The following is a 22987-nucleotide window of genomic DNA, read 5'->3' as shown; positions in this document are numbered from 1 at the left end:
TGCGAGACTTCTTACTGTGCCCATCCTGAGGATGTGACATAGTGAGAATTCAATGCAACTTCCTTATTTGTCACTGTCCATCATCCTGAATCTAGTCTGTGACTCTCCACTTTGATTGGCCACAATCTAGCGGCTGCACTAGCCATGGGTACAAACCCCATAGTGGCTGCGAAATCTTGTGGGATTTGCACCAGCGAGATCTCACTTTGCCATTTCCTGAGCCAGTGACTTAATCAGATCCATGGCCAGAAAGGGCTTGAAATTTATTTCCATAAATTTTAATAAACTGACATGTACTCACTGGCCTTGATGCTATAATGTTTGCCCTCATCTTACCCTCTCACCCAGTCAGCCCAACTTCACACTGCTGCAAATCATGACTGGATTTCAAAAACTGAAACCAGTCAGATGACCACGCTGGGGGTGAACAGGTAAGTAAAGCCCCCGGGTGGTGAGGAACATGACTAGACTGTGTCCCAGCATCCTGGCACTGTCCCGGTAGTGCCAAACTGGCAGTACCAGGGGCAAGTCCTCTGGGGAGCCCCATTGGGATGGTCCTCCTTATATATGGTAGGAGAGGGGGGAGAGCCCCAGTGCTTGCAAGGGGGAGCAGGGACCTAATGTTAGGTTGTGGTGGGTGGGGAAGAGTAGAGGATGTGGGTACCTCGATGCTTGTGGGGTCCCTATTTCCTGCAATGGGGAGGGGGTGGGGAGAGGTGTGACTCTTGCTTCCCCTTTTTAAAATGCAGTGAGAAAAGCCAGCAGCTCAACCTGCGAGACTCACATGGCTTTGTCGCCTTTTAGTGAGTTGATCAGGTCACTGCTATGCTATGGAGGGCCCCCCAAGCCGACACTATAGTTAAGAAAGCCCACCAATGTCTCTACATTCTCAGAAGGTGAAGGAAATTTGGCATGTCAGCTACAATTCTCACCAACTTTTACAGATGCACCATAGAAAGCATTCTTTCTGGTTGTAACACAGCTTGGTATGGCTCCTGCTCTGCCCAAGACCGCAAGAAACTACAAAGGGTTGTGAACGAAGCCCAGTCCAACACGCAACCCACCCTCCCACCCATTGATTCTGTCTACACTTCCCGCTGCCTCAAAAAAGCAGACAGCATAATTAAGGACCCCGCGCAGCCCAGACATACTCTCTTCCACCTTCTTCCGTCAGGAAAAAGATACAAAACTCTGAAGACACACCCAACCGACTGAAGAACAGCTTCTTCCCTGCTGCCATCAGACTTTTGAATAGACCTAGCTTATATTAAGTTGATCTTTCTCTACATCCTACCTATGACTCTCACACTACATTCTGCACTCTCTCCTTTCCTTCTCCCCTATGTACTCTATGAATGGTATGCTTTGTCTGTATAGCACGCAAGAAACAATATCTTTCACTGTATCCCAATACATGTGACAATGATAAATCAAATCAATCAAGATGCCATTGAGGCAGGATTTGTGCCTAATAGTCACTTTAGCCAGTGTTCTAGCTCAGCTCAATTACACGGCCATAGAAACCATAGAAACCCTACAGTGCAGAAGGAGGCCATTCGGCCCATCGAGTCTGCACCGACCACAATCCCACCCAGGCCCTACCCCCACATATTTACCCGCTAATCCCACTAACCTACAAATCTCAGGGGCAATTTTTAACCTGGCCAATCAACCTAACCCGCACATCTTTGGACTGTGGGAGGAAACCGGAGCACCCGGAGGAAACCCACGCAGACACAAGGAGAATGTGCAAACTCCACACAGACAGTGACCTGAGCCGGGAATCGAACCCAGGACCCTGCAGCTGTGAAGCAGCAGTGCTAACCACTGTGCTACCGTGCCGCCACTGGAGTTCTTGGTGTAAATCCAGTGTAAAACAGGTGTGTCTTGCTGGAGGGCAGGGTGTCTGGAGGGATGAGGATGGGTATGGAAGGTGCAGGACTTGGCTGCTCACTTGTCAGAGAATTAAAAAAATTACTGCTCCAAGCAAACAACAAAGAAAACTACAATTAATAAAACTGGCAAGAAGGAGGAGTGCCAGAATATTGAGAAATATTTTCCGCTGCCATTTTGTCTTCTCAGGAAATCAGTGATTGACTATTAAAACTTCAAGAGGACTGCCCACTCTCTCTGCCCAAAGCTGGCATCGTGAGGCTCAAACCAACTGGACTGTAACCACCATTGTGGGCTTGGGTCAGCTGTGATTCCTGAGCTTGTTGGGTTGTGCTCGATGTTGAGATGGATTCTCAGCCAGGAAGCTGACAATGACCTCCAAAAGGGAGCAGTCTCTGTGGAGATGGGAGGAGAGTGTGTTTGACAGCAGAGAGAGTAGGAGAGGAGTGCTAGTGGGGTGGAGGTAGGTGTGTGCACTGGAGGAGGGGGTATAACTGGGAAGGTGGGAGTGAGGGAGATGGGGGAATTAATTTTCTGCTCCCAGTGAGGGAAGGGGAGGGAGAGGGGTGTGGGTCAGAGTAGGATGGTGCTGAGGATCGGGGTGTGATTGAAGAAGGTGGGAGTGGAGGGGATGGAGAATGGAGTCAGGCTGGGCTTGGACACGGGAATGAAATGCTTCCCACTGTGAAAAGTTTGGTTTTTTATGTGCATTAAGGAAAGAGCCAAAATTTCTGATTTGGATGAACAGAAAATATTGATCCCAAATACATCCGTGTGAGAAAACAATTTTCCTCAGAATCCATACATTCCCCACACATTTAAACAAGAAATCCACAAAGTGAAGGGAATTATGGACAATGTTTATTCTCCCATCAGTAAAGATTAATCTACCAACATTCTGTGTGGATAGTTGGAAATGAGCATCTGTCAGCAATGGAGGGATTGTGATTGATTTTCTTGTGTTGATAAATTCATACTTTGTTCCCTTGAAGGAATCAATTACAAATCAAACTCCTCCTGAGGCTGCTCTGGTTTATAAAATAAAGGTCTCACTTCTTTATGCAATAGATCCACGCCCTGCTGTTGAATGTGTCTCCTGCTCCCACCACCCTCACTCACTCAACTCACCTCTTATGATGTGTGAACAGTGTAGAATATTTATTGAGAGTGTCACTGTGGCTCAGTGGGAGAATGTTCTCTCTGCTCTGAATCAGAAGGGTGTAGACTTCACTCCCACTCCAGGGGGTTGAGCACGTTAGCTATGCTGATGCTCCGAGTGCAGCACTGAGAATGCTGCACTGTTAGAGATGCTGTTTTCAGTGGAGAAAAAATCTCTCTGGTGGATGTGCAATGCCATTGGTTGAAGAAGAGTAGGGGAGTTATCCCTAATCTCCTGGCCAGTGCATCCAAAGAACAAAGAACAAAGAAAATTACAGCACAGGAAAAGGCCCTTCAGTCCTCCAGGCCTGCATCGACCATGCTGTCCGACTGAACTAAACCCCCTTCCCTTCCGGGGACCATATCCCTCTATTCCCATCTTATTCATGTATTAAAAGTCACTACCATATCTGCTTCCACTACCTCCCCCGGCAACGTGTTCCAGGCACCCACTACACTGTGTAAAAAATCTGCCTCGTACATCTCCTTTAAATCTTGCCCCTCACACCTTAAACCTGTGCCCCTAGTAATTGACTCTTCCACCCTGGGAAAAAGCTTCTGACTATCCACTCTGTCCATGCCTCTCATAATCTTGTAGACTTCTATCATTTCTCCCCTCAACCTCCGTCGCTGCAGTGAGAACAAACCAAGTTTCTCCAACCTCGCCTCATAGCTAATGCCCTCCATACCAGGCAACATCCTGGTCAATCTTTTCTGTACCCTCTCCAAAGCCTCCACATCCTTCTGGTAGTGTGGCGACCAGAATTGAACACTATATTCCAAGTGCGGCCTCACTAAGGTTCTATAAAGCTGCAACATGACTTGCCAATTTTTAAACTCAATGCCCCGGCCGATGAAGGCAAGCATGCTGTATGCTTTCTTGACTACCTTCTCCACCTGCATTGCCACTTTCAGTGACCTGTGTACCTGTACACCCAGATCCTTTTGCCTATCAATACTCTTTAGGGTTCTGCTATTTACTGTATATTTCCTATCTGTATTAGACCTTCCAAAATACATTACCTCACATTTGTCCGGATTAAACTCCATCTGCCATCTCTCTGCCCAAGTCTCCAACTGATCTATATCCTGCTGTATCCTCTGATGGTCCTCATTGCTATCCGCAAATCCACCAACCTTTGTGTGGTCCGCAAACTTACTAATCAAACCTGATACATTTTCCTCCAAATCATTTATATATATTACAAACAGCAAAGGTCCCAGCACTGATCCCTGAGGAACATCACTTGTCACAGCCCTCCATATAGGAACGCACCCTTCCACTGCTACCCTCTGTCTTCTTTGACTGAGCCAGTTTTGTATCCACCTTTCCAGCTCACCTCTGATCCCATGCAACTTCTCCTTCTGCACCAGTTTGCCATGAGGGACCTTGTTAAGGGCCTTACTGAAGTCCATGTAGACAACATCCACTGCCCTACCCTCATCAATCATCTTTGTCACTTCCTTGAAAAACTCGATCAAGTTCGTGAGACGTCCCTGCACATCCGTAATTGTAAAGAGTACAAATGGAATTTCTTTATCCCAATCCTCTGGATAATCTTGACAATAAGCCCTCAACATTGTCTTTAAATTTTGACGCCACCGTTCTAACACTCCCTGTGATTCTGGATGGTACGCAGTTGATTTAAATTGTTTTATTCCTAAACTATCCAGAATCTCCTTGAATAACTTTGAGGTAAAATTTGATCCTTGATCTGACTGTATTTCTGTGGGTAATCCATATTCATAAAATATTTAAGTAACTCCTCTACAATCCTTTTAGCTGTATTATTGCAGAATGGAATGGCCTATCATAGAATCCCTACAGTGCAGAAGGAGGCCATTCAGCCCATCAAGTCTGCCTCGACCTCAATCCCACCCAGCCCCTATCTCCATATATTTACCCTGATACTAAGAAGCAATTTAGCATGGCCAATCCAACTAACCTGTGGGAGGAAACCAGAGCACCCGGAGGAAACCCACGCAGACACGGGGAGAATGTCCAAACTCCACACAGATAGTCACCCGAGGCCGGAATTGAACCCAAGTCTCTGGAGCTATTAGGCAGCAGTGCTAACCACTGTGCCACCATGCTGCCCCAGAAGGGCAGTTGCTTAAGAAGAAGTGTCTGGAGTGCAGGTCCACTGTCGGTAAGAATCGCAGCATGACAGGCTAAAATGAGCAGAGGGTTTGGATCAGAATTGGGAAAGATAGATGAAGCAGGGAGTGTGGGTTTACAAAGTGAGTGTTGTATTACAACGCCATTGCTGAGAACCAAGGTGCATTATGGGTTTGTCTGATGTCTCAATGATGAGATCTTGAGGCTTGTAGATTTAAACATGAACCATTATTATTCTTCAACTATTTACCCATCCCAATTACCGTCGTGCAGAATGTTGTTGTCTTTATGCAGACTGCTTCTAGAAGGTTCTCTCAGCCTCTTACCGAGTGACTCTATACATCCAGTCCACGTTACTCCTTGCTCTGCTGATGGGCATGCAGGCAGATAATACAACAATGAGAGGTTCTGAATTCAGGGACTGGGTGAACCCAGGGGTGGGAGTGTGTGGGTGGGACATAGATAATTAGCACTAGAGTGCAGCAAGGCATACCATTAATGGAGTTCTATTTGTAAAGGAGATTGGAGGAAGAGCTCCGAGGACTCGGACTGCGGAGGGTGACAAAAAGGTGGATGGGAGGTTTAGTGACAAGCTAAAAGTAGAAGGATTTGAACATTATTGCCTCAGGTTTGAGCAGGTTTGAGCAGGTTTGAGCAACAGCTGCTTCACCCACGCCCTGAGCTCAGCCATGGAATGGTTATGAAGTCCAGGATAATGCAGGAGAGGTGAAACGAGACACTGTGAGCACACAGAATGGAGGCTGACCCTGTGTTTGTACACTACCAGGAAGTGAAAGCATCAACTTATAATCAAAACAAAATACTGCAGACATCAGAAATCATAAATAAAAACAGAAAATCTCAGCAGGTCTGACAGCATCTGTGGAAAGAGAATCAGAGTTAACGTTTCGAATCTGGGTAACTCTCCAGAACTATATGAATTCATCGGAGATGGTGGAGGTGAGCTTGCGAACAGAAGGAGATGTGTGGGTTATATTTTGGGTTGGAGTGAAAGACGAACAAGAGGTGATGTGATTGTGATTCTGCCCCAGAAGCTCAGAGCAAAATGGAACTGAACTCGAGGGGCGCTGTTTTACAACTTTTGTCAAGTGTCGGGTGGGCGTGGAGCTGGGAGAGTTTCAGATCCGCTTTTTGGGCGCACTCGGACTGCAAAGTTTTGAGCGAGTCTGTTTCACGCTCAGAAGCCTGTGGGCGGGGCTTAATGCACCCGAACACCTTCAGCTCCAATCAGAGCCTCCAACTGCACATGCGCAGTCAAAAAATAAAATAATGCAGCTCCCCCGCCAGCTCCCTCCCGGGCCGGAGAATGTATCCCTCTGGCCCCCACAGACATTGGACCCCCCCCAACATTACTGTCCCCCTTATCCCCCTCTGCCCAGGCTGATTACGGCCCCACTCCCACTCCGCCGATAGCAGGCAAAGTGGCAGATGCCCCCACCCACTTGCACATGGCCACCATCTCCCCCTGGCCCCCACGGACATTGGACACCCCCAATATTACTGACCACCTCATCCCCCCACCTCCCCCACTGCGGACCCACCTGCACAAGGCCCCCATTTTCCCTGGCTCCGATGCTGTGTGACACCTCCCTCTCTCTCCCCTGTCCCCAATCATTGAAGCACTGATCCACCCGCCTCCCCCCCCCACCCCCCCCCCCCCCCCCCGCGTCCCCCCGGGTCCCCCTCCCCAGCAGCCCACCTGCAGGTGCTCATTTGCCTTCCCCTCAATGCGAACCTGCAAACTGCATGTAATTTGCCGGATTGTTCTCCCAAACTGCCTGCAGCTGATCTGCCCTAACGAGGGGCAGCTCCATAAAAGCCCAAGGATGGACAGGCAGGCAGGCAGTGCAGGAGAAAATGCTGTTCAGGAAGGCAGCCCCCAGATTTTTGGAATCACACCTGGCCAGGTTGCTGGATGCAGCAGAGGCAAGGCAACGCAAGGCGAGGTGGGGCAAGGCGAGGCGGGGTGGAGTGAGGTGAGGTGGGGCGGGGTGAGGTGGGGCGGAATGGGGTGAGGGGGGAGGGGCAAGGCGAGGCAGGATGAGATGAGGCGGGGCAGGACGAGGCGGGGCGAGGTGGGAGGGGAAGGGTGGGGCGGGGCAAGTGGAGGCGGGGCACCCTCTTCCCCCCCCAGTAGGACATCATCCCGGGGAAGCAACAGAAAAGCAGCTGGGAAGCAGCGGCCGCCTTTCTGAGTGCAACGGCACTGGCCAAGAGCAGGCAGTGCTGTGAGAAGGTCAATGACCTCATCTGGGCAGCAAGGGTAAGTGTTTAACCCCATCGAGCATCTCCCCCCAGATCCTCCCATCCTCAACACCTTGCATGCTTTCAGCCCTGACCCCCAAGCACCTTCTTCCTCCCCTTCCCAAGAGTATCACAGTGCTTGCCCTCTGAGGGCCACCCCCTGATACTCTGCAGGACTTGTGCCATTAGAGTTTTCATGGCTCCTTCTGTCCCTACAGGAGAAGAATGCCCATAACTGCTGGGAGAGGGTGAAGATAGGGGGTGGTGAGCATGACCTCCTAGTCCTCACCCGCTTTGAGGAGCGGGTGCTGGAGCTGTCCAGAGAAGGGGACATCCGGGCCATCAGCGATGGCATGGTCGGGCTGGAGTCGAGAAGTGAGCACCTGTCAATCCTCCACTCAATTTGAGTCAATTACTCAGGGGCACAGGTTTAAGGTGTGAGGGGCAAGGTTTAAAGGAGATGTACGAGGCAAGTTTTTTTACACGGAGAGTAGTGGGTGCCTGGAACTTGTTGCTGGGGGAGGTAGTGGAAGCGGATACGATAGTGACTTTTAAGGGGCGTCTTGACAAATACATAAATAGGATGGGAATAGAGGGATATGATCCCCGGAAAGATAGGGGGTTTTAGTTCAGTCGGGCAGCATGGTCGGTGCAGGCTTGGAGGGCCGAAGGGCCTGTTCCTATGCTGTAATTTTCTTTTTTCTTTGTTCTTTGTTCTATGCTCAATGGAGAAATGTCAAGTAAGTTGCCTGCATCCCGGATTCCTCCCCCTCCCTTTCACTTAACCTTGAATCCTATGTTGCAGGAAGGGGCCCCGGCGTGCCTAGGCCACCTGGCATTGCGGCCCCCACTGCGTCTCCCATCCATCCTACTCCGACAGCTCAGAAAACTCCTGGGAGGAAGCCGGTGAAGGGACCTGCGAGGCCGGCGTCAGCTTCCACCTCACAACTCTCACACCGGTGGGTCCAGTTAGTGGTGAGGTTTCTGGGTCACTCTCTGGTGAGTACGACACATCTGATGATGTACATCGGGTGGAGGAGGGGACGTCCGAGGCCTCTGGCATGTGGGGCCCTGCCGGAGGCGAGGACTCAGCTGGCCCCAGGCTACATGCTGGGCCTCTGAGGTCACTTCTCCCTCAGCTGCTGGAGATGCAGCAACAGAGCCAGGGAATGCAGGAGGGGCTGACGGCAGCACTGGACCGACTGGGAGGCTGTTGGGAGGAGTCCCAAAGCTTTCAGGCAGACCAGCTATTGCCTGTCTTGTGTGCTTCCCAGGCCAACACTGCAAGGGTGGCGTCCATGGTGGAAACCCTGGGGTGGGGAATCCTCACCATGAGTGGTAGGCTCCAAGCGATGGCTGTGTCACAACAGGCCACAGCTGACAGACTGAACAGGATTCTCGAGATTCTGCGGCCCATGGCTGAGAGGCTGCAGAGCTTGCAGGAGACCCAGCGGGACAGCGCTGAGACACAGCGGGCTACGGCAGCAGCCATAGAGAATGTGGCCCAGTCACAGAGGGTCATGGCTGAGGGCTTGCAGAGCGTGGCCCAGTCTCAGAGGGCACTTGCTACTGCCATTGACAGGTGGCCCCCGACTCAGGTGGCCATCGTGGAGGGCTCGACCTGCATGGGTAGGATGCAGGTGGTTCTCCAGGACTGGCAGGGTCAGGTGACACCGGAGCCTCAGGAGCTCACTGCAGAAGCACGGCTGTCCCATGGAGTGACCCAGTGGCCCACAGGAACCCCATGGGAGGAGAAGGGCTCGAGCCCATGCCAGGGACTTCCAGCCAGGAGGCTGTGACTATGGCTACACCTTCTGACTCCCCACTTCCTGATCTCGGGGCATCTCAGGGGCAGGGGGATGAAGAGGGTGTCATGGATACGTCCCAGACACCTGGAAGCCGGCCAGGGCCCTCAAGGTCCAGGCCCTCCAGAAGACACCTGCCAAGTGCATCCCAGGCCATGGGGCAAGGTAGGCAGCTGGCCCCCTTCACCTCCGATGTACATTCTGGGGAGACACCGAGATGTGGTGGTCGGCCACGTCAGGTTAAGAAGTTGTAGTTGCACTGAGATGGCACGGTGAAGGGTTGCACTAGATAGAGTATTTCAGCACGTTAACATTTCTGGTTCACATGTTTTTATGTTATCACTTGTCATTAAGACACTTTCATTGGCATCAATAAATGTTTTTTCACCACCCGCCCGTGATTAATTTGTCTCAGATTTGCCTCTAACAGGAACGTTATTACCCTGACGGTTGCCAGAGGGACCCTTCATGTTAATGTCAGAGGGGGAGGCCCCCCGTGTCACTGAGAAAATGAAGGCACTCAAATAAATCACTGGCTGCAGTGGGTGGCAATGCCTCGGCAGCGACTTACACCATCTGCCATGACATCCCCAGAACCCACGTGAGAGTCCCATCCTTCCCCCACCCCCCACCCCCCGCTCCGGGGCCCTGTATGGGGGTTTAGTGATCCCTTACCCACCACCCAGACGTGGGCCCAGGTGCCAGCTTGTGTGTGGAGCACAGGTAGGAGTGAGACTAGTTTGCACCAGGGCATCATCACAATGGTGCTCAGAGAATCGTCATCACCCTCCTACCTGCCATAGACACTCATTAACACAGAGTACCCAGGCCCACCACTCTGGTGTTACAATGGTGCAGGAGACAGTAGGACTTTGGGGGGGGATTGAACCCACATACAGCAACACAGGCCCCTAGTGATCAGGGCCTCCCTCACTGCCCTCGCGTGCCGGGTCCTTGCTGCCACCAGCCCTCCAGCGCCTGGGGGTGATATTGCTCAGCATGGTCCTCCTCCTCCTCCTGGGCGGCCTCCTCCCCAGCGACCCCTGGCTGGTCAGTCTTCACGTCCTCCTCCTCCTCCACAAAGTCTCCTCGCTGCTGCGCCAGGTTGTGTAGGGCACAGTACACCACCACAATTCAGGACGATATCAGGGGCTATATTGGAGGGCCCCGCCAGAGCAGTCCAAGCACCTGAACCGCATTTTGAGGAGCCCTCTGCACCGCTCCACTATTGAATGGGTGGCAATGTGGGCCTCATTATATCGGGTCTCCGCATCAGTCTCAGGCCTCCGCGGAGGCGGGGGCGGGGGCGGAGGCGGCGGCGGAGGCGGGGTTGGGGGCGGAGGCGGAGGCGGGGCGGGGGCGGAGGTGGGGGCGGGGGCGGAGGCGGGGACGGAGGCGGAGGCGGGGGCGGAGGCGGGGGCGGGGGCGGAGGCGGAGGCGGGGGCGGAGGCGGGGGCGGGGCGGAGGCGGGGACGGAGGCGGAGGCGGGGACGGAGGCGGAGGCGGCGGCGGAGGCGGGGGCGGGGGCGGAGGCGGAGGCGGGGGCGGAGGCGGGGGCGGGGCGGAGGCGGGGGCGGAGGCGGAGGCGGGGGCGGGGGCGGAGGCGGCGGCGGAGGCGGGGTTGGGGGCGGAGGCGGCGGCGGAGGCGGGGTTGGGGGCGGAGGCGGGGGCGGGGGCGGGGGCGGGGGCGGAGGCGGAGGCGGGGGCGGAGGCGGAGGCGGGGGCGGGGGCGGAGGCGGGGGCGGAGGCGGAGGCGGGGGCGGAGGCGGGGGCGGGGGCGGGGGCGGGGGCGGAGGCGGAGGCGGGGGCGGAGGCGGGGGCGGGGGCGGAGGCGGGGGCGGAGGCGGAGGCGGGGGCGGGGGCGGAGGCGGCGGCGGAGGCGGGGTTGGGGGCGGAGGCGGCGGCGGAGGCGGGGTTGTGGGCGGAGGCGGGGGCGGGGGCGGAGGCGGGGGCGGGGGCGGAGGCGGGGGCGGGGGCGGGGGCGGAGGGGAGGGGGGTAAATGTCCTGTATGCCCGGGCTGGCCAGTATCTTAAATTGACCGACAGTTGCTCGAAGGACACTTGCGTGCAGAACTGCCGAGACCTCCGCTCCCTCCTTCTCCTGCGCCACTCCACTGGGTGAATGGCGTCACATCCTGCCTCCGGCCATTTTCCTCTACTCCTGCGAGTGGTGAGGCCTGGGCCTCCTGTGCCTGCAATTCTTCCTCCAGCTCCTCCTCCTCAGCTCCAGCAGCAACCAAAAGAACAGCGAGATCAATGTGTTACATTGCAGAAGCTATCTCGTCATTCTGAAGGGGGTGAATTTGGAGAAGGGGAGAGACAGAGGGAAAGGTTGAAGAACTGTGCTCGCCCCCAGCCCAGTAACACACACTCCCCATACCCCCCCACAGCCCCCTAGCAACACACACTCCCCATAACCCACACACACCCCCAGCAACACACACTCCCCATACCCCCCCACAGCCCCCCAGCAACACACACTCCCCATACCCCCCCACACACCCCCAGCAACACACACTCCCCATACCCCCCCCACAGCACCCCTAGCAACACACACTCCCCATACCCCCCCACAGCCCCCCAGTAACATACACTCCCCATACCCCCCCACAGCCCCCCAGCAACACACACTCCCCATACCCCTCCACAGCCCCCCAGCAACACACGCTCCCCATACCCCCCCACACACCCCCAGCAACACACACACCCATACCCCCCCACACACCCCCAGCAACACACACTCCCCATACCCCCCCACACCCCCAGCAACACACACTCCCCATACCCCTCCACAGCCCCCCAGCAACACACACTCCCCATACCCCCCCACAGCCCCCCAGCAACACACACTCCCCATACCCCCCCACACACCCCCAGCAACACACACTCCCCATACCCCCCCCACACACCCCCAGCAACACACACTCCCCATACCCCCCCCACACCCCCAGCAACACACACTCCCCATACCCCTCCACAGCCCCCCAGCAACACACACTCCCCATACCCCTCCACAGCCCCCCAGCAACACACACTCCCCATACCCCCCCACACACCCCCAGCAACACACACTCCCCATACCCCCCACAGCCCCCCAGCAACACACACTCCCCATACCCCCCCCACAGCCCCCCAGCAACACACAGTCCCCATACCCCCCACAGACCCCCAGTAACACACACACACTCCCCATACCCCCCCACAGCCCCCTAACAACACACACTCCCCATACCCCACACACACCCCCAGCAACACACACTCCCCATACCCCACACACACCCCCAGCAACACACACTCCCCATACCCCCTCCAACAGCCTCCCAGCAACACACACTCCCCATACCCCACCCCCACAGCCCCCCAGTAACACACACTCCCCATACCCCACACACACCCCCAGCAACACACACTCCCCATACCCCCCACAGCCCCCCAGTAACACACACACACTCCCCAATACCCCCCACAGCCCCCCAGCAACACATACTCCCCATACCCCCCCACAGCCCCTCAGCAACACACACTCCCCATACCCCCCCACAGCCCCCCAGCAACACACACTCCCCATACCCCCCACAGCCCCCCAGTAACACACACTCCCCATACCCCCCCACAGCCCCCCAGTAACACACACACACTCCCCATTACCCCCCCCCGCACAGCAACACACACTCCCCATTACCCCTCCACAGCAACACAGTCGCCTGTGTTCCAAACCTTGCCGAGTTGATTTTTTTTCTGGTTTTGATGTACTGTATGTCTGTTCAGCATAAACAGAGCAAAATGTTTGAAAATATTGAATTGCACCTCTTGTATTGACTGCATTCCCCCCCCCCTCAGCCCCCCAGCAGCACTGTACCCCACCCCACCGAAGAGCCCTCCATACCCCGCCCAGCCCCCCAGCAAAACAGCACCCCATCCTCCCCCCCAGTGTCACACACCCAGAACCCATGCAGTAGTGAGCACAGACACTGCTGCTTGAAAAGTCCTGAGGCTGCAGCACTGCCACTTCAAAGGGTTTCCAGCACATCCCTCACCTGGAACAGTGCTGCGTGCACTAGGACCCAGCAGCATCCCCAACACCTGAGGTCAGTGCTGAGACTCAGGTCCATGCTGCGAATTGTACATCGAACGCCATGATCTGATATCTGCTGGATATTGCACTTGGGGCAAGTGGGATCAAAGGTTATGGGGAGAAAGCAGGATTAGGCTATTGAGTTGGACGATCAGCCATGATCGTGATGAATGGCGGAGCAGGCTCGAAGGGCCGAATGGTCTCCTCCTGCTCCTATCTTCTATGTTTCTATCAGCAACAGTTCTCCACCACCACCCCCCCCACACTCGCAGACCTTTCCCAACCTGAAACATAATATGGCTGCCATGAAACAACCCCCTGTGAGCAAGACAGAGCCGTCCGATGGTAGCACTTACCTCCTCACTATCCCTCACTGAATGAGTGCCAGGAGCCAACTTTTAAAGAGGAGGTGTTTTCCAGACCGATCCGGATCGGGCGAATGCGGTGGTAAAAGCAGGTGTGCTGGTAAATTGTGGCGTGCAGCTCGCTAATTGCATCGAGATGAATGCAAAAAATATTAAATTGATGCCGCGTCTGCTTTGGGCGCGTTCCCGATCGTGTCGATTTTTTTCCCTTGGTAAAGTGGGGACTGGCATGAAAACGGGCGCAGATCGTGCTGATCACCTCATGCCCGTCTTTACGACTTTTTCACGCCCAAAAACGGGCGCAACGTGCTGGTAAAATTCCACCCAATATATCAAGTCATTTGGTGACCACCAGACAAAGAACGTTAATGGAGGGAACTGTACCCCTACCCAGTCTGACTTACCTGTGACTCCAGTCAGACACTATGTGGTCAACCATATGGTCAGACTTGGAGTTGGAGCTGCTGAAGGGGTTAGTTATTCTTTTCTGAGGGAAGGCTGGAAGTACAAAGCTGTTTGCAATAGGCAGTGGGATGTGGAGATCAGGAAACAAGCAGTGATGTCCTTTTCATTACCAAGGCCTTGCAAGTGATGAGGCCACAATGAGACAGGTCTGTGGGGCCAAGGTGTGTGTGTGTAAGGGGCTCTTAACAGATTTTACTTCTCAAAACAACAGCATTCTTTACTAATGGTGCGAAGGATATAACTGACTTACCCACTGGTATACTTTTTCCATGGATTTTATCAGCCCAGCCAGCGTAGTACCGCAATGTTCTTATACAGCCTTCTAAATCAATGGCAAATGATTGCAGAAAGGGTTTTCCTGTGTCCATAGTTTCCAACGTCTGACAAGTTCAAGTCATAATGGATTTAGAACACATTGGGTTAAAATTGGTTAGCCTCTCAAAACAGGTGCAGCAATTGTAGTGTATTAAAAATTGCATGGTACATTTTGTCAACTTAAGGTTTTAATAAATCTCAGAGGAAACCTCAGAGATCACAATGTAACACTAGAGGGAGTCTTGAAGGAAATAAAGGATCCATGATTAAATAGCATGTACACTTCTTGTACTGAAAGTTTCTTATGGAAACTATTCCTCAGAACATCACAATGGGAATGAGGATGGTGAGAAATAAAACATCGCTTTCAAGAATGAAAACTTTGGCAGATGTTAGTCTACTTTCTGCAGACAGCAGTTTCAATGGGATCGAGGCTGTTAGAAACACACAGGAAGCACTGTGGCTCGGGACTAATAACAGGAAAGCCTGCATAGTGTACACTCACACAAATACACACACACGCGCACACACACACAAATACACACAAATACACACACACACACACACACGCACACACACACACACACACACACACAAGCACGTGCACGCACACACACACACAAAACAATATACACAAACGCACACACAAACAAAAAAATACACAAAGTGGAACATGAAATTCAGAGTTACACCACCAAAGCCAGGAGATAAAGTGCTCGTGAAGCGTGATGGTCGTGTTGGAAAGCAAACTTCAATTATTTATTGTGACCAACTCAACAGGATCAATGATCACTGAGAAACACGGTTCACAAATCAGCACAAAACACATAACACTGATCCTAAACATCCACTGAGGTTCCGACACCGACATCTCAGATGAAGAACATCAGTTGAATGAGACCACACCTCATGTTAGATGATATCTTACTCGTGAGAGAAAATATCCACCAGACGAAAGCGATTGTTACTAAGTGAATTATTTTCAGTTGTGAAGAAATCTTTCATCTCATTGTAGCTGACTGAATGCATTGTTAAATTAAACAAAAGTTCGAGTGAGTAATAATGTTTCTGGTGAAACTAAATGTTCACGCTATGCTTGGGAAACAAATCAGTGAAACACGCCGACCCTCCCATTCACTGAGAAAGGAAGGGATACAGAATCGTAATGATTGCATTGTACATTTTGTCCATTTAAGGCTCCCATACACACATGTACCACTGGAGGGAGTCTAAAGGAAATAAGGCGTCCATGTTATAACATCACATGCCAATCTGATGCTGACTGTTCTTCCCACGAATGTCACAGAGAGATCACAATGCATCATTGAACTGGCCCCATTGACTCAAATTAGGCAGAAGGCCAACTTCACACACCCTGCACATTATAATGGTTCTTGCAGCAGCCAGCACCAACTGCACTGCTCATTGGCTGCCTCAGCAGGGGACTAATAACATTACTAACTTGTCCAAAGTCAGCTTGCACCTCTTAAAGGGAAAGCACATTGTGGCTGCTCCTGGGAGTCGCTCTGCAGCGAAATCTGATCTGGGAAAGAGTGAGGAATGGTGGCGGACCATGGGAGAGAGCCAAGCTTCCTGGGCTGGGGGTCTTGGTGGAGGAAGTGGAAAGGAGGAGGGGTCTCCTGTATCATCAGGAGGGCGGGGACTCCTCCTGATAGAATGCTGAAAAAGCAATGAGACAGCGGATAATCATTGGAGGGTAATGACAGGAGGAAAGTCACAAGGACGTGAATGCAGGTCTCTATGAAGTTTAATGACCTTACTCCAGTGTTTCTTTAATCTTTCATGGGGTGTGGGCATTGCTGGCAAGGCCAGCATTTATTACCCATGCCTAATCACCCTTGAACTGAGTGACTCACTAGGCCATTTCAGGGGGACTTTTCAGAATTAACCATATTGCTACGGGTCTGGAGACACATGTAGGTCAGACCAGGCAAAGGTGGCAGATATCCCTCCCTAGGAGGTTTTTACAACAATCAATAGTCTCATGGTCACCATTACTGAGACTAGCTTTCAATTCCAGAGTAATTAATTAATTGAATTGAAATTTAACCACCTGCGATGGTGGATTTGACGCCGCATTCCCAGAATATTTCCGAGATTATTACTCCAGTAACATTACCTTTGTGTCACCATTGGCTCACAGGATAAGGTTAGGTCAGTGAACATGTCTTCAAATGTCAAATTATACGAACTGTGCCTGTAGCCTCACACACCCAATGAACCACAACCCTAACACTCACTTACCAACAATCTCCATTCACCAGAGCTCATTCCTAACATTATTTGCTTCACTTCACTATTTAACACCACAGCAAGCATCAGACACACACCTCACAGTCAGCTGACACTGGCAGCTATTCAACCTTGACAGCCACATCATTCAAGCAGCCTCCGTGACATTCACTGGCACACTCCCATCTCTGACACAAAAGGTGGTGAATAACCAGAGTGCCAGGATAGCAGCGGCCGACATATCCCAGCTCCCACTGAGGAGACAGTGCTGGACATTGTGTCTGAGAGTCCACCCAATCTATGCCTCTCAAAATCTTATACACCTCTATTAGGTCTCCTCTCATCCTTCGTCTCTCCAAGGAGAAAAGACCGAGCTCCCTCAGCCTATCCTCATAAGGCATGCCACTCAATCCAGGCAACATCCTTGTAAATCTCCTCTGCACCCTTTCAATCTTTTCCACATCCTTCCTATAGTGAGGCGACCAGAACTGAGCACAGTACTCCAAGTGGGGTCTGACGAGGGTCTTATATAGCTGCATCATTATCCCCGGACTCCTAAATTCAATCCCTCGATTGATAAAGGCCAGCACACCATACGCCTTCTTAACCACCTCCTCCACCTGCGGGGCCGATTTCAGAGTCCTATGGACCCGGACCCCAAAGTCCTTCTGATCCTCTACCGTACTAAGAGTCTTTCCCTTTATATTGTACTCCTTCATCCCATTTGTCCTACCAAAATGGACCACGACGCATTTATCTGGGTTGAAGTCCATCTGCCACTTCTCCGCCCAGTCTTGCATCCTATCTATGTCCCTCTGTAACTTCTGACATCCCTCCAGACTATCCACAACCCCACCAACCTTTGTATCGTCGGCAAACTTACGAACCCATCCCTTCGCTTCCTCATCCAGGTCATTTATGAAAATGACAAACAGCAAGGGTCCCAGAACAGATCCCTGGGGCACACCACTGGTGACCAACCTCCATGTAACTATCTAAATGCTTTTTAAAAGACAAAATTGTACCCGCCTCTACTACTATGGCAGCTTGTTCCAGACACTCACCACCCTCTGTGTGAAAAAATTGCCCCTCTGGACACTTTTGTATCTCTCCCCTCTCACCTTAAACCTATGCCCTCTAGTTTTAGACTCCCCCATCTTTGGGAAAATATATTGACTATCTCACTGATCTGTGCCCCTCATTATTTTATCGACCTCTATAAGATCACCTCTCAGCTTTCTACGCTCCAGAGAAAAAAGTCCCAGTGTATCCAACCTCTCTTTATAACTCAATCCCTCAAGTCCTGGTAGCATCCTAGTAAATCTTTTCTGCACTCTTTCTAGTTTAATAATATCCTTTCTATAATAGGGTGACCAGAATTGCACCCAGTATTCCAAATGTGGCCTTACCAATGTCTTGTACAACTTCATTCCAACTCCTGTATTCAATGTTCTGACCAATGAAACCAAGCATGCCGAATGCCTTCTTCACCACTCTGTCCACCTGTGACTCCACTTTCAAGGAGCTATGAACATGTACCCCTAGATCTCTTTGTTCTGTAACTCTCCCCAATGCCCTACCATTAACTGAGTAAGTCCTGCCCTGGTTCAATCTACCAAAATGCATCACCTCGCATTTGTCTAAATTAAACTCCATCTGTTATTCGTCAGCCCACTGGCCCAATTGATCATGATCCCGTTGCAATTGGAGATAACTTTCTTCACTGTCCACTATGCCACCAATATTCGTGTCATCTGCAAACTTACTAACCATGCCTCCTATATTATCATCCAAATCATTAATATAAATGACAAATAACAGTGGGCCCAGCACTGATCCCTGAGGCACACCGCTGGTCACAGGCCTCCAGTTTGAAAAACAATTCTCTACAACCACCCTCTGGCTTCTGTCAAGAAGCCAATTTTGTATCCATTTAGATACCTCACCCTGGATCCCGTGAGATTTAACCTTATGCAAAAACCTACCATGTGGTACCTTATCAAAGGCCTTGCTAAAGTCAACATCAACTGCACTGCAGATCCTGTCTCTCAAAATACCTTCCAACAATTTACCCACCACAGATATGAGGCTCACTGGCCTGTAGTTCCCAGGCTTTTCCCTGCAGCCCTTTTTAAACAAAGGCACAACATTTGCCACTCTCCAATCTTCAGGCACCTTATCCGTGACTATCGATTATTCAAATATCTCGGCCAGGGGACCCGCAATTTCCTCCCTAGCCTCCCACAATGTCCTGGGATACACTTCATCAGGTCCCGGGGATTTATCTACCTTGATGCGCTTTAAGACATCCAGCACCTCCTTCTCTGTAATATGTACACTCCTCAAGACATCACTATTCATTTCCCCAAGTTCCCTAACATGCATGGTTTTCTCAACAGTAAATACTGATGAGAAATATTCATTTAGGATCTCACCCATCTCCTGTGGATCTGCACATAGATGACCTAGTTGATCCTCAAGAGGCCCTACTCTCTCCCTTGTTATTCTTTTGCCCTTTATGTATTTGTGGAAGCTCTATGGATTCTCCATTGCCTTATCTGCCCAAACTATCTCGTATCCCCTTTTTGCCCTCCTGATTTTTCTCTTAATTCTACTCCTACACCCCCTATACTCTTCAAGGGATTCACTTGACCCCAGCTGCCTATGCATGTCATGTGCCTCTTTCTTCTTCTGGACCAGGGCCTCTATATCCCGAGTCATCCAGGGTTCCCTACTTCTGCCAGCCTTGCCCTTCACTCTCAGAGGAATGTGTTTACCCTGAACCCTGGATAACACACTTTTGAAAGCATGCCACTTACCAGACGCCCCTTTGCCTTCCCACAGACTCCCCCAATTAACTTTTGAAAGTTCCTGTCTGATACCATCAAAATTGGCCTTGCCCCAATTTAGAATTTTAACTTTTGGGCCAGACCCCTATCATTCCCATTAGCTATCTTAAAACTAATAGAATTATGGTCACTGGTCTCAAAGTGATCCCTCACTAACTCTTCTATCACCTGCCCTTCCTTATTTCCCACGAGGAGGTTAAGTTTTGCCCCTCTCTAGTCGGGCCATCCACATACTGAATGAGAAATTCCTCCTAAATACACTCAACAAATTTCTCTCCATCCAACCCTCTAATACTATGGCTGTCCCAGTCAATGTTAGGAAAATTAAAATCTCCGACTATTACCACCCTATTTTTCTTGAAGCTATCTGTAATCTCCTTCCATATTTGCTCCTCAATTTCCCGCTGACTATTTGGGGGCCTATAGTACAACCCTATCAAAGAAGATCCCTTCTTATTTCTCAGTTCTACCCTTATAGACCCAGTGGCTGAACCCTCGGATATATCCCCTCTCAGTACGGCCGTGATGTTTTCCCTAATCAAAAGTGCAACTCCCCCTCCTCTCTTACCTCCTGTTCTATCTTTCCTATAGCATCTGTACCCTGGAACATTGAGCTGCCAGTCCTGTCCCTCCCTTAGCCATGTTTCAGTAATTGCTATAATATCCCAGTCCCACATACCCATCCATGCCCTGAGTTCATCTGCCTTGCCCGTCAGGCCTCTTGCATTGAAATAAATGAAGTTTAATCTGGACTTCCCTTGCTCTCTGTCCTGCCTTTGCCTGATCTGTCTGGTACTAGGATTACCGACACTGCCTTTACTACTTAATGTGGTCTCCTTAACTTCTGTGATGTCCTCAAACTTCTCTTCTGTCTCCCTACTGCTTTGGATCCCACCCCACTGCCAAACCCTCCTGAGTGGCTCTCACAAATCTCCCCACCAGGATGTTAGTCCCCCTCCAGTTCAGGTGTAACCTGTCCCTCTTGAACAGTTCACCCCTTCCCCAGAAAAGATCCCAATGATCCAAAAATCTAAATCCCTGCCCCCTGCACCAGCTCTCAAGCCACGCATTCATCTGCCTAATCCTCCTATTCATACTCTCACTAGCACGTGGCACTGGTAGTAGTCCAGAAATTACTACCTTTGAGGTCCTGCACTTTAGCCTTCTGCCGAACTCTCTATATTCACTCTTCAGGACCTCATCCCTTTTCCTCCCTATGTTGTTGGTACCAATATGTACAACGATCTCTGGCTGTTCACCCTCCCCCCTTAAGAATGTTCTGCAATCGCTCAGAGACGTCCTTGACCCTGGCACCAGGGAGGCAACACACCATCCTGGAGTCTCGATTGCGGCCACAGAAACACCTGTCTGTGCCTCTAACTAGCGAGTCCCCTATTACTACTGCAAGTGGGAATCGTGGCAGACGGGAAAACTCAATGAGGCTTGAGGCTAAGTTTATCGAATTCAGGATCAAATTCACAAACCGTAAGGGCAGTCGCCCTTCCTGACAAACAATATCGAGAAGCCGCCTTTGTTTGCCAAATTTCAGTTCCTGTCAGTGAGAAATGAGAAGGTTGACACTTACGAATGTACACAAGTGGTAAGCACTTGGCGAGCTGGACCTCTTCCTGGGCTTTGAAGTGAGTGGCTTTGACCTCTTGGGGACGGCTCACTAATGTCAGTCTCTGGAGGACACTGATCAGCCTACTGCCTGATGGCTGGACACAGGAGGGTGAGTGGGGGAGGGAGAATGTGCTTGGGTGCAGCGAAGGAGGGAAGGACCTTCATGTTGGGTGGGTGGGGGGGGGGGGGGGGGGGGGGGGTGGTTTGTGTGGCTGGGTGGGGAGGGACATTCTGGGCAGTGATGGTGGGAAAGGAATGGTTCAGAGAAAGGGGTTGGTAGTGTCTATGACGGGTCCTGGGTGGTGAACTGAGGGCACAGGGCAGCAGAGGGAACAGTCAGGCTGAGAGGGGATAGTTGGATGCTGTAAGATTTCATAGAATCATACTGTGCAGAAGGCGGCCATTCGGCCCATCGAGCCTGCACCAACACTCTCTGACAGAGTCTTTTACCCAGGTCCTTTCTCCAGCACTATCCCATAATCTCACATATTTAGCATGGCCAATCCACCTCTCCTGCACACCTTTGGACTGTGGGAGGAAACAGGAGCACCCAGAGGAAACCCACGGAGACACAAGGAGAACGTACAAACTCCACACAGACAGTGACCCAAGGCTGGAATTGAACCCGGGTCCCTGGCGCTGTGAGGCAGCAGTGCTAACCACTGTGCCTCCGTGCCGCCTGTGGCAGGTCCAGGGTGATAGTCTGATAGCTGAAAGTTTCATGGGGGTGTGACAGAAATGGGTCCAACAGGTGGCTTGGATAATGGCAGGGATTGGGGTCAGCGTGGGCATGGCGGCAGTGAGGGCAGCTCAGAGGGGAGAGAGGGTGATTGGTTATCGCTGCAAGGCTAACAGGGGTCAAGGGTAATCGGGGAAGTTTGTGAGTAACAGGAGGAGGGTAAAAGTTAGTGGAGTGAGTCTGGAATGTGACGTGTACCACTGTGCTCTCGCTTACACAATGCTGTTGCTCTGAAACTGCGATACCTCCAAGACTGGCTGGAGTTCAAGCTCAGCTCAATTGGCCAACTAATCATCACGAGACTGTGCTCAGCTGTCTTCTGTCTGCAGTGAAGCCCACACTGTGGCGGGTTTGGTCTGATAATACCGAGATGGCAGCAAGTGTGGAGATACGATTTGAATCTACTGCTGTCAGAGGCAGGGCTAAAGGGAGGGAGTGAGGTGAATACCTTGAAGGGATAGGGCTGGTGTATGACAGGCAACTCCAAACCTCCATCCTCCTGGGTGGAAGGTCACAGCTGACAAGGACATACACGCTTATTCTAAGCTGCCAAAGTAATGGCCTCTTTATCGAGTCTCGAGGGTAGTGGAGGCAAGCGGAATAGTGTTTGAGGGTAGCTTCTCACCACAAAGGATGTCCTTGGTCATCATTGTTGGCTGCACCCTGCACAACCCCACAAAGGGGTCTTGGGTGAGGGGGCGTGGAGGACTGAGATGTCTCCTCCAATGATAAGGAGGTGAAGGAGATGGTGCTGATGAAGGCCAATATGCCACTGAGGCACACACAGAGGTCAATGCTCGGGTACAACACAGAAGGGAGGCCTGTGACAGTCGCATAACTAACAGATTCCAGGCAGAACCAGCTGCAGAGGCAATTCCTTTAAGGATTTTCCATCCTTCGCCGCCTGGAAAGCTGCAGCTCCTTTTTGGTAACAGACATTACATTTTATTCAAATATTCCTCTATTTATTTTAGCTGAATTAAATTGCACTACTTAACATCTGTCCTGCTGGTGGTTTGATCCTTTACATTAGGGTTAGGGCGCCAAACTAAACTGATATACA

General features: G+C 51.6%; 1 protein-coding gene across 2 annotated transcripts in view; it reads right to left on the bottom strand.

Annotated features, from left to right (window-relative positions):
- aldh1a3 (aldehyde dehydrogenase 1 family, member A3) overlaps positions 1–22987 on the bottom strand; it is a 604785-nt gene that overhangs the window by 73437 nt on the left and 508361 nt on the right. For both annotated transcript variants that reach the window (XM_078241032.1, XM_078241033.1), the window contains exon 4: positions 14396–14525. In XM_078241032.1, the coding sequence (XP_078097158.1) occupies positions 14396–14525 (130 nt within the window). The remainder of the gene's footprint in view (positions 1–14395; positions 14526–22987) is intronic.

The sequence above is a fragment of the Mustelus asterias genome, chromosome 24 (assembly GCF_964213995.1).
Source record: "Mustelus asterias chromosome 24, sMusAst1.hap1.1, whole genome shotgun sequence".
Lineage (NCBI taxonomy): Eukaryota > Metazoa > Chordata > Chondrichthyes > Carcharhiniformes > Triakidae > Mustelus > Mustelus asterias.
Note: the sequence above shows the minus strand (reverse complement) of the source record. Positions and strands in the feature narration are given on the sequence as shown.